The sequence below is a fragment of the Python bivittatus genome, unplaced genomic scaffold (genome assembly GCF_059951505.1).
Source record: "Python bivittatus isolate LINGU-HERP-01145 unplaced genomic scaffold, Pbiv_v1 ctg000980_np1212, whole genome shotgun sequence".
NCBI classification, from domain to species: Eukaryota; Metazoa; Chordata; class Lepidosauria; order Squamata; family Pythonidae; genus Python; species Python bivittatus.
Window position 1 is genome coordinate 56,554,164 of NW_028277125.1, and position 18,025 is coordinate 56,572,188.

The 18,025-nt window shown below is 40.1% G+C and overlaps 1 protein-coding gene across 3 annotated transcripts in view; it reads left to right on the forward strand.

Annotated features, from left to right (window-relative positions):
• The window catches only part of GRK5 (G protein-coupled receptor kinase 5), a 172,500-nt gene that overhangs the window by 48,262 nt on the left and 106,213 nt on the right, over positions 1–18,025 (forward strand). For 2 of the 3 annotated variants that reach the window (XR_015794345.1, XM_088131854.1), the window contains exon 2: positions 6,601–6,696. The exons of the other annotated variant lie outside the window; for it this stretch is intronic. Coding sequence is in view for 1 of the 2 variants with exons in the window: in XM_088131854.1 (XP_087987980.1) it covers positions 6,601–6,696 (96 nt within the window). In the remaining variant the exon portion in view is untranslated. The remainder of the gene's footprint in view (positions 1–6,600; positions 6,697–18,025) is intronic. 3 annotated transcript variants of the gene reach the window in all.

The window sequence follows — 18,025 nt, forward strand, 5'->3', positions numbered from 1 at the left end:
CCTTAACTTTCCAAAATCAACATTCTAGTCCCTCTTTTGCTGTTTTCCAAAAATTTTTTAAAAAAATTCTTTTTAGTCCTTAAATTTACATGAAACTTTTTTCATCCAGGATAGAAGGAAACTCTCCTGACGTAATGAAACTTGCCCTTTAGAAGTGTCTTAGCATCCAAAAATCAATTAAAAGCCATTTCTTAAGGTAATCAAGAGAGGAAGTGGGGGAACCCAATGTCCTTTTGAAGGTGCTGAACCGTGGTTTAGGCAGGATGATTTTTGCCTGGTGTCCAGAGCTGTCAAATTCACCAGGGATCACTATTCTACGATCTCTTCACAGGGAGCCTCTGTATGAAGCAAACTTATAGGTGATCTAGTGCTCTCTTTATCTGGAGAGGGGTTCCAAGGAGCCGATCCATTCACCGGCTCCTCCTTCCACCATGGCCATTGGCTGCGCTCTTGCAGAGCCGTCACCATTGCTTCCCCGGAAGTCCCAGATTTGTTCAGCTATGCAGAATATTCCCACTCAACCCCAAATATCCATCTCTACTTCATACGGTTCAAAATGAAGCAGTAGAAGTTGCTCATTAGATCCTCTTTATACTGTAAGCCAGTGTTGTTCTAACTTGGCCGCTTTAAAATGAGTGGACTTCAACTCCCAGAATTCCCCAGCCAGCCATGCTGGCTGGGGAATTCTGGGAGTTGAAGTCCACTCATCTTAAAGTGGCCAAGTTTGGACAACACTGCTCTAAGCTATTAATAATTAACAATGACTAAAACATGACACAAGGAGCTCTGTCCAAATGCTGAGCCTTTTATTGAAAAACATAGGGATTTCTCCTTGTAATGGCACAGATATACATATGGTTCAATCAGAAAACTCCCAGACAACTAAATAGCAAATCTGGGACATGTAGGTGATGATCTTTTCAGTTTTTGCTAGCAAGACCAGTAGTGGGGAGTCTCCTAGCATGAAAAGACAGGGAGACACAGTGAGGATCAAGGAGAGTCTTCATCTGAACACTTCTGCAGTCAGGCAAATCTCCTTTTAGTTTTTGGTTTGACCAATTTACCTTGTCTTACCTGTTTTGGTGCATTATGTCTTTCAAGGCCTCATGTTCTTGCATGCACGCACACGTACGTACACACACATATACTCCTGTCATCATGCCTAATTGCGTTTGAAGCAAGCAAGTGAGGATAGCTTCAAGATAGAAGCTTCAAACTGGAAAGGTCAGCCAGATTAAAGCAGTTGATTGGAAACCTCAATGTAAAGACGTCACAGGGAGAAGAGTGCTGCTATATTGCACTTGGATACAAGCAAATGAGTCATCAAGTGATGCTCTTCTGCTTGTAGGACATGGAATTTGAAGGGAGAAGCCATTGGCTGTATTGTACACCAATCATCGTTGTAACTAGGGAACGCTTCAGCCTTTTTTCTCTCTTAGAGCTTGGCAGAAATGCATTTTTAAAAAACACCATAGTTTTAGTAATGCTTGTGTGTATCTTTTCTGCGCAGAATATTTGTGTCTCATGATAACAATTCTTTGCTTCTGCTTCATTCATTTGCGCTATAATTACTTCACACTGTTTTTATTCTTCTGCATTTAATGCCTGTAATCACTATTTCAGATTCTCCTTGATGCTGTAAGTAATGGAATGTACAAATTGCCAAGCTCGATAAGATTGCTTGATGCTCTAGTGATTGATGTTTATCCAGTTCTGTGAATTTCCTAGGAATATTAGGAATTAGAACTATAACTCCCATCATCCCCTGCTAGTAATAGCTAATATATTTGGCAGACCCCAGGTTAGAGAAAGAAGGATGCCCAAGCATAATTTTTGAACCTGTAAGTAAGGCATTTCCTAAAATACCTTTTTAATATAATAGAATTTGAATAAGGTCAGGAGTCAAAGGAAAAAGACAGAGGTCGAAATAACATTATTTACTAAGAAAGTAGATATTTGTATGTGTTTTCAAGGAGTTTTAGTTCTTTATCATGTTTGAAAAAATCTGTTAATGTTGTTAAACTGTTAATGATATTATTCTGGTTCTATTCTAGATACATTTTTAGGTGTTGCGTTATGTTTTATAATGTTCCTGACATGTTACGAATTAAAATTTTCATTTATGAGCCACCCTGTGAGATTTGGCTACTGGGCTGTAGAGAAATTTAATGAAATAATAAAAGGCACGTGTGTGATGGTGTTTAATGGGGTGTGCCGCATTAAACAAATTAAGAAATGTAGGACAAGGCAGAATTATATCCTCTTCACATAAAAGCCTATAGACAATGAATGCAGAGACTTAGCTGAGAAAGAACAAAAAGATGTAATGTTGAAAAGAAAGATAATGTACAGGAGAAATAAGATTAAAGGTGAGAACATTCACTAGGTCAATTTTTAAAGAACCGATTCAGAACAAATCCAAACACGTCTTTGGACATAAGACCTAAAGGGGAATATAGTGCTAGCACCTTCCTTCATGCTAGATGGGGGCCTGGTAACTGTGGCCCACAATACTTTTGTCTAGCTGCATCTATACCAGGTACAATTAGACATTATATGATGAAAACTATTCAGCAACCCTCACGTGATGCATAATGTTGGAGCCAGACTTTTGGTTGGACACACGAGCTGCCAATTGGCAGTGCTATTCAAAGTATTCTTTATTACCTTTAATTCCTCAACAAAAAAAATGTCAACCTACTCCTCCCCTGTGAATCTACCTATCTTTGAAGGCAAGTGGAAGTGGCTTGCAGATAGGCACGTGTGGGTTTTCTCTCTAGTAGTGCCTCTTGGGTGAGAGATTCTGCTCCAAGTATTTAGGTGAGACTAGACAACCCGTGACCTGTTGGGTCATGATTCAGAGATATTTCCTTACCTAAACAGAGAAACAGAATGACCAAGGGCAAAAAAGCAGTGGGAGTGGGAGCAGCTTGCAGCTTGCCGCCAGCTTCCTCATTGACTTTGCTCATAGGAAGCTAGCAGGGAGCATCAGAAATCTTCCTTCCTTCCTTCCTTCCTCCCTCCCTCCCTCCCTCCCTCCCTCCCTCCCTCCCTCCCTCCCTCCCTCCCTCCCTCATATAATACAGGCTTGCACCATTTGCCCTCCCCTCACAACTTTCAGGAGAGCCGTGGTGAAGCCCCCTCCTCCTCCTTGGCTGACCCATGGAACTGCCTGCCACTTTGCTGGGGGGAGGTGGAACAAAGGGAGTCACAGACCATGAGGAAAACTGCACCCCCACTCCCCATTCTGGTTTGTCCCCAAGGGCCCCCTCCCTCAAGGGAGGAAGAGGATTCACCCATCCACCACCAGCAGCTCCCAGCCAGCCCTACCTCACCAGCAGGCATCCAAATCACTCCCTCATCCTTCCCTCAATGCCCACCGCTGTTAAGAAATTTCAGTTTTCTTCCTTGTTTAGAAAGCAGCTAATTGCCACTTGCTCATCAGGCCTTGCTGCCGGCCAATTGGGCATAGGGGACAAAGGGGAAAGATGTTGGGGATACACCCATGATGATCATGTGATCTGGGCTGACCATGGTGGCATAGCAGAACAGCAGTCCTGAAGTGGCCACAAATTTCCCAAATTGCAATCCCACAGGAGTAATGGGTCCTAGATTTTGGATGCATTCTGTAAATTAGCCCATCTGAGGTACCTTGGTTCAAAAATTGTTCCTCTATGATGCACTGTTTCGCTCAGTTGAAGGTTACAGACATGAAAATTTTTGCAGTATATAGATATTTGGTTGGTATTCCATCCACCCTAAAAGTCTTCTCTTTCCTTTAGCAATATTTTAACTTGGGTATTGCTTGAAGGGTAAACAACAAATTGTGGTCCAAACATTTTGTTCCTTTGAAAGCATAACCTACAGTGGACAGAGCAACTGCAGAAAGAATGTGAGTTTGTGTCATCTAAGTGGATGGAACCAGAAATTGCTCTTTCTCTCCTCTCCCCGCCCCCACCTTTTCTCCCCTCATGCTATGGAGGTTGGCCAGAGGGTGTTTTATTTTTTTTTAAAAAAAACATAGTGTATGGAATATACATATTCAACAAATATACTACAACTTTCATGTGCTTCTATCTCAAAAAGTAGGAAACCATACTGCTGCTTTTCCGCAACTGTGGTTTAAGTTGGGGGAAGGGGCTCCAGGGCCTCAGATTAAGCACCCAACCCTATTGGATGGCATCTTAGTCCTTTCCTTTCCTTTCCTTTCCTTTCCTTTCCTTTCCTTTCCTTTCCTTTCCTTTCCTTTCCTTTCCTTTCCTTTCCTTTCCTTTCCTTTCCTTTCCTCTCCTCTCCTCTCCTCTCCTCTCCTCTCCTCTCCTCTCCTCTCCTCTCTCCCTCCCTCCCTTCCTTCCTTCCTTCCTTCCTGTTTGCTATTTGCCATCATTTTATTTCTAATCTACTGAATTTAATTACATCGATCATTTTTATTTTGACACTGATTAATTATTCAGTTTTGTTAACTGTTTAGAGCATACTTATTGCATGGGGAGGGGGAACCAAACCTAATCCTGACAACCAGTAGCATCCCTTGCAACAAAACTGCATTCACTCATACAAGTGGATCTACTGTTGATGAAGTTGTGCAGCCAAAGCCCCAAGGAGATTCATGCTCGCCTTAGTTTGCATTGCGATGGAACATTTGTTAGTCTTTCTCCATCTTTCTGCATTGTGCTCCCGCCAGGCTCCACTTAGGCATCTGTTGTGGGCTGCACAGCAAAAAACAACAGAGCATTTTGGTATCTTAAAGACAAAAACTGTGGGAGTTCCAGGAGTGCTAATGTTTCCAGAGCAGGAACACTGATTGTGTCAATAATCAATTTACACTGAGCACCAAGTCAAAGGAGTGCAAAGCAAAGTTTCTGTTAAGGGAGAAGACAAATCACCAGATTTAAACTGCAGTGGGATTAAGAGGGGACTGTAGTCCTGCTGACAGATTCAACTGCTTCTTCTTAGAACAATAAAGATTTTTATCTAAACATCTTGTGTTGAGAATCTGGATAGCTTCTGCTGAATTCAAGCTGGGGAGCCTGACAAATATGTTAATTCTGGCATTTTAAAATTTAAGAATATATTGTGAGTATTCACACAAAATGGCTAACTTGCAGTCACTGGAATGGCTGCCATAGTGCTTGGTGCTAATCCCCAAAAGTCAATTTAGCAGAAGGGCACTCAGGTGAAGTTGTTCCACTCCCCCCTCCACTCCCTTCAATTCCCCCAAATGCTGTCTACTACCGTATCTTAACTTTGCTTTTGTTGGGGTCCTTGGCACTCTCTGAGCTTCGTTGTTTGATTGCAGACATTTCATTACCCGACTAGGTAACATCATCAGTGCTAGTGAGTGTGGAGTTTGCTGCCTGTTTATATGTAGCAGCTTGCCCTGCCAGTGTTGGTGGGGGTGTGATTTTCTCCTTGGTTAGTTCCTTGATTAGGGTATTGTTTTCTGCTTATCTGGGTGTTGGCTGCTTGAGAGGATGTGTTCTGGTATTTTTGTTTCCTTCTTAGCGTTTTTATAGTCACTTTTGAACGATGTTTAAATGTGCTTATCTCTATGTGTCCATCAATGGCTGATTTATCTGAATGCCAAGCTTCCAGGAATTTCCTAGCATTTTTAGATTTAGCTTGGTCTAGATGCTCACAGTTTCCCAGCTGAAACTATGGTTGAGTCTGTCCATGTGTTGTGAGACTAAGAAGTTTATCGTGTCTTCTGACTGAAAGTTGGTGTTCATAGATGCCCTCTGTAAGTTTTGCCTTTGTTTTCAAACATACATTAAATCCAACACTCAGCTGCTTCCAGTCACCAGTTTTATTTCCTGAGAATGCTTTTAAACTCTGTGTGGGATGCAAAGGATTCCTGTGGAGGAAGATGATGCTAGAGACTGGCATTGCAGAATGCCATTGCTTTGGGCACAAACGAGTTAGTGACAGGAATGTTAATCTCCATGGTCTGTATGCTGTCCCTAAGAACCCAAGGTGTTGGATGAAATTCAGAAATGATAGTGAAATGAAATAAGGTACAAAAAGGGTGTTACTGCTGCTTATCATTGCTCAGACTAATTGGCCATCTAAAACCAAGTTTTTGTAAGCATAGATAGGCAGAAACAGGTCTGTGGAGCAGGTTGACAGTTATGCAGCCCAGTCAGTACTTTGGTACCAATGTTGCATAAAGTGAGTTTGTCAGGGAAAAAGATTATTCATTGTTCAGTAGATAAGGCACAAGACTTTGGATGATGCTCCCAGTTTGACTGGCATATGGATACACACACACACACACATCACAGTCTTTCTGCATATGGCTGCTTCCTGTTATACAGATGGCTGTCTGTGCAGCAACTGGCCATTCTGCTTATTTTTGGAACAAGAGGAGGAAGTGTTTACAGTTGCCCAGTAACTGTTGCATATCTTTATAACCACAGTCCTAGAAACCCCCATCAGTTAGTTTATGATACTGAAAACAATGGGTATTGTAAAAATATGTACATGCATGAATGTACCAAACAACAGCTGGAGTGTGTGTTTGTGGAGGGAGGCAGGGTATAAGGAAAATGAGAATTGGCTATAATAACAAACTTAATAACAGAATCCGTTCTTCTCCTACAGGGGGTGGAGGAAAGCGCAAAGGTAAAAGCAAAAAATGGAAGGAAATCCTGAAGTTTCCTCACATTAGCCAGTGTGAAGATCTTCGAAGAACAATAGGTACAAACTTATTTGTTGGCTTTCTTTTTTTCAAATATTTGGTTTGAGCCTTTCTTATAAGAAAGTAAAACAGTTTTGCTTTTTAATATGGGAAACTTTACTAAATCAGGCCAAGACTGTGTCCTTCAAAATGAACTTTCAAACTTTTTAACTTCATTACTATAAGCGATCCAAAAATACTAGGTAATGTACTGTTGGGTATGTGCAAAATCTGTTTCTGGTTTGAAGGAGTAACTTCCAAAAATCTACTGCATCACTCCCAGAATGAATGGATTGTCATGGTCTGGAGGAGTTCCTGAAATAGTAGATTTTGTACATTCCTGCTAATCATATTTTCGTATATGCTGCTCTTTCAAAGAAAGCCGGTCATTAAAGACACTAGTGCGTGGCCTGGGCTAATATGGTTTGGACATGCTTGCTGTTCATATGCAAATAGTATGTGTTAGTGCAGATAAGTGGCTACATAAGAATGGTATACACAGAGGATCTGCTTTTTCTGGGATTTTAGACGAAACAGGACAGTCTTCTCTCTGAATTCTCAACGATTGGCTTTCTCAACGATTGGGTTTCTACTCCCATTTAGCACATATAACTGAAATTCTGGACTGTAGGATAATATCTATCTACGTTACTCTTTGGGAATGGATGTCACAGTGTTTAAGTGTTTGAACAGCAGGATCTCTAGCAACATCAAACTGCTTTTATCAATTTTAAAAAGCAGGTTTGTGCTTTTTGGTATATCTTACCAACCCCAGAGAGAAGTTTCAGTGGAAGGAAGGGAACTTGTAGTCAAGGGGGCCACTGTTAACTTCCACTCCCATTGCTGGGAGTCAGATGCCCTGCAGTTGTTGCCATGCAGAGTTAGGATGTAATGGAATTCTCTTGAATCTGGGAGAAAGAAAAATGTTTCCAAAATATGGCAGACAAGGACCAGATGGACATTCCAACCTTATCTCCTAAGTGAGTCATTATTCCATCCGTTAAGGAGTTTATGAAAAAGAGAATCAAATCACACCCAGAGACTCTGCCTTAATGTTCTCTCTAATACATGGGGACTAGACTTCAAGATTCTGTAACTCCTTTTTCTTTGCATTAAACCTGGTTACTGAGACTTATGTATGAATCTCATTTCTTGGTCATGCACTGCTGTTTGGAGCTTGACATGAAGAAAGACTAGAAAGAGGAAAAATGTTTCCCATTTTCATTGGTCTGGGAGTCAGCAAGCCCATGCTGTCCTCATTGGGACCCATTGCTTTCTCCTCTACCTCAAGCCTTTGGCCATGTAAAAGGTCTATCTGGAGATGTAGAGGAGTTGTTGCAGATATGTGCTGGCCATGATTCTCTATGTTTCCTGCCATGATCATGATTGATGATAGGAGTACAATTGGTAACAATATTTTAACTCTCTTAAGGATCCCCCCATCAGCATGAGAATACAAGAAGGTCTACCCTCGATCTATAAGCCCTAGTTGAAGGGGACCCGTAAGAATATGAGAAATGCTGGATTGTGGTTATGTGGATGTGGCTTGAGAAGGAGGGGATATGGGAAGGATAGAAACTCTTGGTGGGATGCTCCATACTGGGATTTTGGGGGAGAGCTTGGAAGGCCATCAGGAGAGGTCAAGAGAGTAAGGAGTCAATTTCTATTATGATAGGCAAAGAGAAATATAACAGAAGGCACTGGACTGACCATTCCAGGAGAAGCGGGATCAGCAATTTGGTGCCCTTCTTCCAACCCAGCTACCTTGTTTGTAGGTCCTGGATTTTAGATTGCTGGATGCCTTAGCCTCAGGCTGCTATTAGTGACTAAAGGTCTATTTGTAATAAGATCTTATTCCTCCACAGTTTTATTGGGGAGGAAATAAGTGGACTTAGACTCATATTGAGATCTGTTTGAACAAAGATGAAGGAGGTAGTCCTATCTCACTCCAAGGCTGAAATGGAGGTGGCAATGAACATATGCAAGGCTTTGTCAGTGTACCTCTCCAGCCTTGGACTCATAACTGCTGGAACATCTGAACCAGATGCAATCCTTGCCTCGAAGCAGATGGCCTGTGATCTGAAGTTGGAAGACATGATAGTTCTTTGGCAAATCACTTTATGGTCAGGATGGAGCTCATCAATACCATCAAGCGTCACAAGGATGGGGGACTAATTAGAATGGCCTACTGTTGTTGTTTTTTTAAATGACCTTAGTGTTTTTTCAGCAGGCAGTTGGGATTTTTTATAGTTGTTTGCTGGAAGTTCCTTGTTGATCTCTGGATCTGATTGCCCCTAAGTGGCTGCTCCATGATTTAGCAAAAATTTCCAGGAGATGAAGGATAGGCATAGAGTCATGGTAACAGAAGATGAGGAGTGAGTATGATCAAACATAGGTCCAAGTCTGTATTGTGGTGATAAGGGTGGCAATTTGTATTTTTTCACTCTTATTGTGTCACCTCAATGTAGTCCACAGATGCTGTTTTAGATGGCCTGCACCTTGTTGGAAAGGATGGGCCTTCCTTTCTCCTCAGACAACGATTGTATGTTGGGTTGGGTATTGAGGGTGCTTTTTTACAGTGATTCAACTCATTCTTGAGTAGGCAGTTCCACTCTGTAGCGATGGCGAATAATCTACACTTTGATCTTAGACCTGAGACCAAGAACCAATGTAATGAAGGATAGGAGTGGTATTTGGCCCTATCATGCAGGTTATCTCCTAGGTTCAGCTCTCTTTCCCACACGGTTCAACATCTATATGAAACTACTGGGAGAAGTCAACTGTAGCTTTGGGATACTGTATCATCAGTATGCTAATGGTATCTAGTTATAAATTTCACCTCAGGCCAAGTAGAAGATGCTATGGACATCCTCACCCAGTCTCTGGAAGCTGTATGTGGATTAAATGAGATAAAACAAACTGAAACTGAATCCCAGTGAGACAGAGTTACTGTTTGTCCAGAAACCAATTGCCTTATTGTGGTTCCCAGGACACTCTTAATGGGATCTTGCTTATGTGGAAGATGAGATCTGCAATTTGGGGATCCTCTTAGATTCATGGCTTTTGTTGGACCCACAGGTGGAGGAAGTGGCCAGGGAAAACTTTGCCCAGTTTCATCTGGTGCACCAATTGTGACTTAACTTAGATCAGGATGCTTTGATGATTGTAACTCATGTTTTGATCACTACCTGGCTAGATTACTGTGACATGTTTTATGTGAAACAGCCTTTGAAGATGACCCAAAGCTGCAGCTGATTCAGAATGCGGTGGCAAGACTCCTGGCAACCTGCCAATGCAGGATAACTTCTGCTTTTAAAATCATTGCTCTGGTTACCTTTTTGGTATAGCGTTATGATCAATTGCACACCACCTTGCCAGGTTCAAATTTCTGCCCACATGGTAAGAGCATATCGAGAAAGCATGCTGAGAGTCCCACCACCACCATTGGTGTTTATGAGGACATGGACAAGGCAGCAAGTCTTTTCTTTTGCGGCCCTCACACATGGGAGTCTCTACCTGCAGAGGTCCACACAGCCCGTTCCTCATGGTGTTTTGAAAAGCAGTCAAAATTGCCCCTGTTCCACCAAGCTTTTAACCCCACGTAATTGCTTAGGTGTCCATCTTGGAAGAAGTGTTTGGACTTCATATATTGTTTTGCATTGTTTTATATTTTTTACTGTGCTGAAACTCACCCAAAGTCTTTTGATTGTGACTATGAAACATGTAGGAATATAAATAAGCCTACAGATTGCCACACAACTGCAGCCCTCCCCTGCTTCATTTCTGATCACTGGTGAAAGAGTGGAGTTTATACAGGATCTAAATATTGGAACAGTTTTACTGTATAGTAATGGCTGGCATTACTCCAAATAGTTTATCAAGAAATATAATTGTTTATATAGTGATGCCCACAATGAGTTGGACTAAGATTTAGACATACCACTAAAACACATGAGATATGACTGAAGTTCCACTCATTTTTATGAGGGCGCTCTGCATGTTGTTAAGTCTGAATCCAAACCAAAGATTAGTCCAGAGGTATATTTAAAATAAGGTCAGAAAAATGACTGAAGCTCTTGTTACCTGTAATTGCTCTTCTGGATAGAATAAGAGTAAATTAGAGAGAATTAATTTTAGATTTGTGCACAATACTTACAGATACATATATACACAAAACACAGAAAAGCAGTAAGATAATAATAAGCAAAAGAAGTAAAAGACATGAGATGTGAAGAAAATTTAGCCATATCTAGTTTACAGCAACACCATTCACTCCATCTCTCCATCCCTTTCTATCCTTGCAAACTATCTTTCCTTCTACTCTTCTCATAAAGCACTTCATACCCTGGTTGTTGTTTTTTTTAATTCCTCACTGTCGTCCTTTTGAGGACCTCATCAGTTCCATCCAATCACAACATTCTTGGCTTTCCACCTTCTGTCACCCATTTACTCCTTATAATTTCTTTTGCAGTTTGCTTTCCATGCATTGTCTCCACATGATTAAACTACCTCAGGGTTAATCTTGATCAGGCCACTACTTTTGTCACTGAGAAAATAATTTCAATTAGCACTGTTATGATTAGTAATCATACATGTATAACCTAACTATTATTAATTGAAGTAAAGCAGTAAACAGGCTCCTGCTTTGATGCTTATAGTTATTTCCTGTGAAACGTTCAGGAAGAAGTATGGCCTGTATAAAAGAGGAGAATTTCTATCTGTTATTGAAAGACATCTTGGATTAGCGGAAATGAAGTTCTTGTGGTTGGCTTTTGAGCATGTGAACTCCATGAACATAGGAAATGCTAATTTCATGTCAATGAGATGATCACAGATAATTCCACAGTGTAAAAAAAGAAAACCCTTGTTGGTCTTCTTAAAAATATCCTTTATTTGGTTTGAATCACTAGCTAGTACCATTGACTAATAGTGGAAAGAAGTTAAAAGGGCTATGCATGTCTATGGTCTGCTTCTTTCATTGCATTTTCCCCCACCCCCACCCCACAAAAAGCACTTGTGACACCTTGAAGCAGTTTCGATGTATGCAAAGTCTTCTAATCCTTGACGGTGTGGGAAGCTCTGGTTGCTTGCTAATTATGGACCTACCTATTGTCCTCTAGAGTGGGAGCAGAACTTCTGCAGCTGTCCTGAGAGAGCTTTGTACCTCAGAATCTTTTCAGCCACATTCCAAAATTTTGTGTCTGCCATACTTTGTTTTGACTTGGTGATCTCACTCCAAAAGCAGCATTGCTGGCTTTGCTCACATCTTGGTGTTTTAATCTGGGAAAGAGTGGACAGATTTATAAGTTGCATTTCTCACTGAGAAAAGTCTATAGATCACTAGAGTTGGCAGCTGATTAATAACCACTAGTCAGAATTGTATAAAGCATTCACTTTGAAAGATGTTTCTGGGTGGAAGTGGGGCATAAGAAATTAAATAAATCTGTGCTTTTATCATAGGCAGAAGCAAAGCATAAATAATAATATAAATTTTTCTCTCTCAGCTTATCTTATAGCTTCCCATCCCCTCAGAAATAATCATCTTTTCCTTAGAAATCACCCTTGGAAGAAAATGTAGTTCACCATGTCTCCAGTCTTTGCAATTCTAGCAAAAGTTCACAGCACCTTCACAATATTTTTAAATACCTATGTTACCGAATAACAGTTTCCATATTACTTGAAGTAGTGTTTAGCTATCACTCAATGCTATTATTTAGCTATTCTTGGATCTCTTCCCTTAAAATCCTTGAGTCTCAAATATATTTTCTTTGAGTGCTGTCCTAGAGTTGGATGATATGAGATGTATTTTCTGCCTTTGGATGCCTCCAGCCTTGGATGCATCTACTTGACTGCAGTGGATGGAATCAAGAGGGTGGAAATGTACTTTTTTCCCCTTCATACCACCACAGAAAATATGCAGAAAACATACACAAGGGAACCTGAAACCGAAAAGAGGAGAATGCCTGAACTTGAGAGTTTCCAGGACTTTTAGGGGTCACAGGGGAAATGAGTCCAAATGATCTCAGTCCACATTCTTTTAATAAAATTTATTTCACAAAACTTAATCCATTGAGAACTATCTTGGCAGCAGCAAACTAGAGAAAAAGCAAACAAGTTGTTGCTTTTTCAAAAGGATAGGCAAATCTCCTACACTATACAGAATTAGATCATCTATGTTTGACATGTTTGTGCAATCAAAGCCCAGCACTACTACCAACTGAGTTTCTTACTTTGTTTCATTTGTGTTTGAAAGTCATAAATTTTCTGCAGTGAATTCCCAGGCACGTGGTATATAAATATAATTACGTCTGCTGAATTTGTTCCAAAATCTAATACAATCACAAGGTAGGAAACAGCCTTTTAAGATAGTGTTTTATTTATTTATTTGCTTGGTTGCTACTTTTATTTAGGTTGTAGGCTAGCATAAAACAAACAACATAACAATCATTCCAAAATAAAAGTAAGAAGATTAAAACATTGTATTAATAAAATGAAGCAGAAAATACATATTAGCATGGAATTACAAAATATAAAGTATAAAACCAGGAAAAAAATTCTACAAAATGGCAAGCTAAAGCCTGAATGCTACACATAGTTAAGCTAAATAACTATAGATAAATACATAAGAAATACTGAGAACTATAACATATTATAACAATTTAAAATTATCCTGACTTGTGAGCCTAATACTTTCAGTAGCCCTACTAGGATTTGATTGGGATAATTGCAAATATAATCCAACCAACTAGAAGAAATATAATGGCAAGATAAAACATAATGAAACTGGAGTGAAATGTCTTTATTTAAGGGAGAAGAATATTGAGTTAAGGTAATCTAGTCAGGGCTCTGCATCACCTTACTTGGAAGAACTGTTTGTGTTCAGTCATAGCCCAGATACAGAACTGGGCTACACAATATTTATTATTGTGTAGGATAGAGAGCTGGCATTGGGAGCTTTTGGGTCTGCCACAATCATACTGGGTAATACAAGCCAGTAACTTTATTTCATATTATATTTCAGATGAGAAGACTGTATGTTCACGTGCTGTGCTCAGACTGAGTACTTTTAGCAAATAATTAATTGAATTGTCTTTGAAACCATTCTGAAGAGAGATTTGTGGCTCTTATTTCACTCAGGAAATTTTGGAAGACCTGGTTGTTCTTCCAGGCCTTGGGGCAGGGTGATTGTGCCAGCCACTTTTTGTTTTGCTTCATTTTGTTTTGTTTTGTTTTGTTTTAATTTGATTTGAATTTGAATTTTGTTCTTCTGGCCTGTTGTATTCTTTTTATACGTTGGTGTTAATTGTAAGCCCCCAAAGTCATTTGGGGGTCAGGTGGCCTATTAAATAAATAAATAAAGGCCAACTTAAACATAGCAGAGGGGAAAAAAGAAAGGCATGGCCTCCATATGTGTCTCTCTGCTATTAATAGTAGCTTCTTCAGGAAAGATTTGCACCGGGGGATTTGTCAGCCCCACTAGGTAGACCAAGCAGAAAATAAATTCCACAGAAAGACTAGAACCACCCTAACCGAATCTTGATTGTGCTTTACCTCCCCTCCTCCTTATACCTGTGAATCAAGGGGAAGCCTGCCTGAGCTGCTTTTGAATATTTTGAATATTTTTTTAATTTTAAATTTTTGAATATTATCTTGCTTCCCAGGACTTAAATAATGTTTCAGCCCTCTTTGCTTAGGTGAAGGTTCTTGCCTATTTCTGTCAATATCACATCCCTTACTCTCTGCACTCTATAGGATCTATTTTGCTGTCTCTCCAGACTGTGTCCCTGTATCTCCTTTCTGCAGGGAGGTCCTATGACCCATGTGGTGGTCCTAATATTTATTTGGGGGAAATAAAAAGATAGCAGTGATTGGAAGGTTGCTTTTTCCCTTTGGGGCATCCTAGATTTATTGATGAAAATGTTATCCAATCTTAGAGAACTTGCTCGCTTGGGCTTAGAGATTATTTCATTGTGTGCAAGTATCCCTGTTCAGTTATGTGTTGAATCCTGGCCCCTGGCTTTCTTGTCTGGTAGCACCACAAGATCTTGAATCACTTAATAGTCACTGGGCTGCAGACACTTTCTTCCTTCTGTGCCAGCCTCAGTTTATTTCTGTCCATCTCCGGTTCTGCAGATGTTGAAATCATAACCTGGTAAGTAATAATGTAATAAAGTAACATAAATACATCATTATACAACTCAAGTGTTCTCTCTGGCACAGTACATTGGATGACATGTATCCAACTGCTTCTGTTAGTTGAAGTTAGAGCAGGAAAATACATTTATAAATGTTGTTATTTAGTTATTTATTTGCTGGGGCTTATCTAGCAAGACTCTAAGCAGTTAATATTCCCTTCTTATGGTGAACAACTTCAACAATTACTTATTCTCCCCCCCCCCCCGTACAAAAATATAACAAGTGATGGAAAACCGAACAGAAAGAAACCAAAATAACATGCACACACCACATCAGAGGAATACAAACAAAATGAAAGTGTCACACCACTCATGTGGGTTCACAGATCACCCTGGCCCAGGGCCTGCTGGAAGAGTCAGGTTTTTAAAGCTTTCCTAAAAGACAGGAGGGTCAGGGCTGTGCCATCCTTGGGGGGGACACTACCTTCTTGCCACTTGGAGATGTGCATACAAATCCTTTTACTTTCTATGCACCACATTGGAGGCCACAACTGTTGTCAAGCACAAAATCCCCACATGCACCCACACCCTACAAACCTTTCCCTTCACACAAATAATAACATAAGCAAAAAAGTCCAGTAGGTTGGTCGCCCAAAGGTGTGCTGCCTCCTGACCCTTAGGTATTTGACCTAGGGGGTCAAATGACCTCTTTGGCATTTTATTAGATTTCATGATACAGTCTTTGGCCTTTACTTGTTTTGGGGGGGCTCCAGGTCAAATCATAAAAAGGCTCAGAATTACCAAACAAAGAGAACCCCCCTCTCCTTCACCACCACCAAAGATTCCTATGCTTTTGCACACCCACCACCTCCACCCCCAGCAGAACTTCATCTAGGCTCTAGCCAGCCTTGAACAAGAGGCAGATGGATATGAGAAGCTTCATAAATTCCTTGGTGGAGCTCTTCCTGTTAGGAAGGTAGCTTAACAAGTCAATGAAATGTTTATCTGGACACCAGAATTAGACATCAAAACATGCCACAATGACTTTTATTCCTGTTTTATACATTTCAGCCCTATTATTACAATGGCTGGCTGGCTTTCTCTCTCTCTCTCTTTCTCTCTCTTTCTTTCTTTCTCTCTCTCTCTCTCTCGATTTTCTCATTTCTGGCTTTTTTTGCTCTTGTGTGTCATCATACCTTGGCCTAGAAAGGACCACACCTAGAGGAGAGTTCCTAATCCCATTCCTGTTAAAACCATCATGGTATTGAGGTTTTTCTATTTCATATAATTAGGGGGTTGGTTGCCAATTTAATTTGCCAGATGACTTCACAAATTTCTCTTTGAGGGACAAAACATCCTGTAAGTTCAAGTTTAAAAATCTAAAATAATTTATATTATATAATTCAATAATGCATTTACTAGTAGTTTTTTGGGTTTTTTTTACTGTGGGAAGAATTGCACACTATTTAAAATAGAAAACAGCATATTGTAAGATGTGTTATTTAAATCTAACCAATTTCTGGATGTGTACAATAGCTGGAAGTTATACATTCAAGCATTGATTACAAATACAGTTGGGATTCTACTAAGTACTATTATGGGACATTGAAAAGAAAACTTTGTGTCAAGGGCTTTGGGGGGGAAGCATTGTGGAATGCTTTCATTAAAAATGCATTTCTGAAAGAGACATATTTAGATAGAGATTATCAGCATGTTAACTGGCAAAGGGAGTTGGAAACAAGCTGCGCCTTAAGGTTATTCTTTGTTTTTGCACTTAAATACAGGATGCTTCCAGATGGAGAGCTTGTAGTGCTTCAGTCAAAAAACATTGTATAGCTATTCTGATTCTTTTCACAGTAAGGAAACAAATGGTATAAGCAATAGAAAAACATGAGAGAATGGGGAATACAATATGGCAATATCTGAATACTTTTTTGTTATTGTTAGATTTATATCCCACCTTTCCTTCAAGACTCAAAGCAGTGTACAAAACATTCCATCTTCCCATTTTCCCTCACCACAACAGCCATATGAGCCAGGTTGAGCTGAGAGAAAACAATTGGCCAAAAGTCATCCAGTGAACTTCCATGGCCAAGGGTAGACTGGAACCTGGGTCTCCCCAGTGCAAGTCCAACATCTTAACCGCTGTGCCACATTGGCTCTCATAAGATTCTGTGAATGAGATGTGGTGATTGACCAAGAAGCGCTTTGACTGAAAATAACTCTAGTTGAAGCACATAGAGTAATGAAATCTACATACAGTACAAATATAATAAATGCCCAAAGGGAACTTTTTCCCTCTTGGAAATGATTTTGGGGTATTTATTTGCTGGTGTTTTCAGCATATTGCCTACTAAACCCTTACACATTTTGTAAATATATCTCAGTACGTATCTCACTTCCCAGCAATGGTCCCAAACTAGTTTTATAAAACTGCAAACTGACTGAAAATAGACTGAAAATTAATTTCAGTGGGGGAAACCAAATCTTCCTAGGGATATTTAGGTGAGAAGGATAAGTGGGGGATTAGCCTTTTAGCATACAGAACTATCACATAGGCCTGACAATGCAGCATCCGCAGATTCCATAACACATGTGTAGAGAAGATAGCCTTGAAAAAGAATGCGGGAGTTGTTAGGACAATTGATGAATGACAATTCACTCCTGGGAAAGGAGGGAACATAAGAAAAAGAGTTTACTACCACCACCCCTCCCTGATTCTCTTTGGTATAAGGGGGAACATAAGGAAATTCTGGCAGGCTTTCAATATTCTTTTTATTATACCCTACAACAATAAAGTAGAATTCCTGTAATCCTCACAATGTCTGTTTCCTGATCTGGCCTATCTCAATGGGCTGACAACATGTGACCTGCCCCTTCTAGATTTTTCTACCAGAACTTGTCTCTTCAGCCTAACTCTAGGAATATTGAAAAGAAGGTGCCTTGGATCCTCTTACTTGAAACCCAGAAATGCTGGACTTAACTAAGTAAACATCTGGACTTGAGCCAAGTCTAAACCACTAGGTGTAATTGTGTAACTGTGCAATCATGCACAAGGGAAAGGTCTAAATGAGTCTTGTCCTTATTAAACCAATGAAGCCATTGGGAAAAGGCAAATATTAGGGAAAAGGGCAGAAATCACACACAAATGCCCAAATAAAATTAAGCCAGTCCTTTCCTAGGACTCAGATATTTTCCTATAATGGCTTGACAT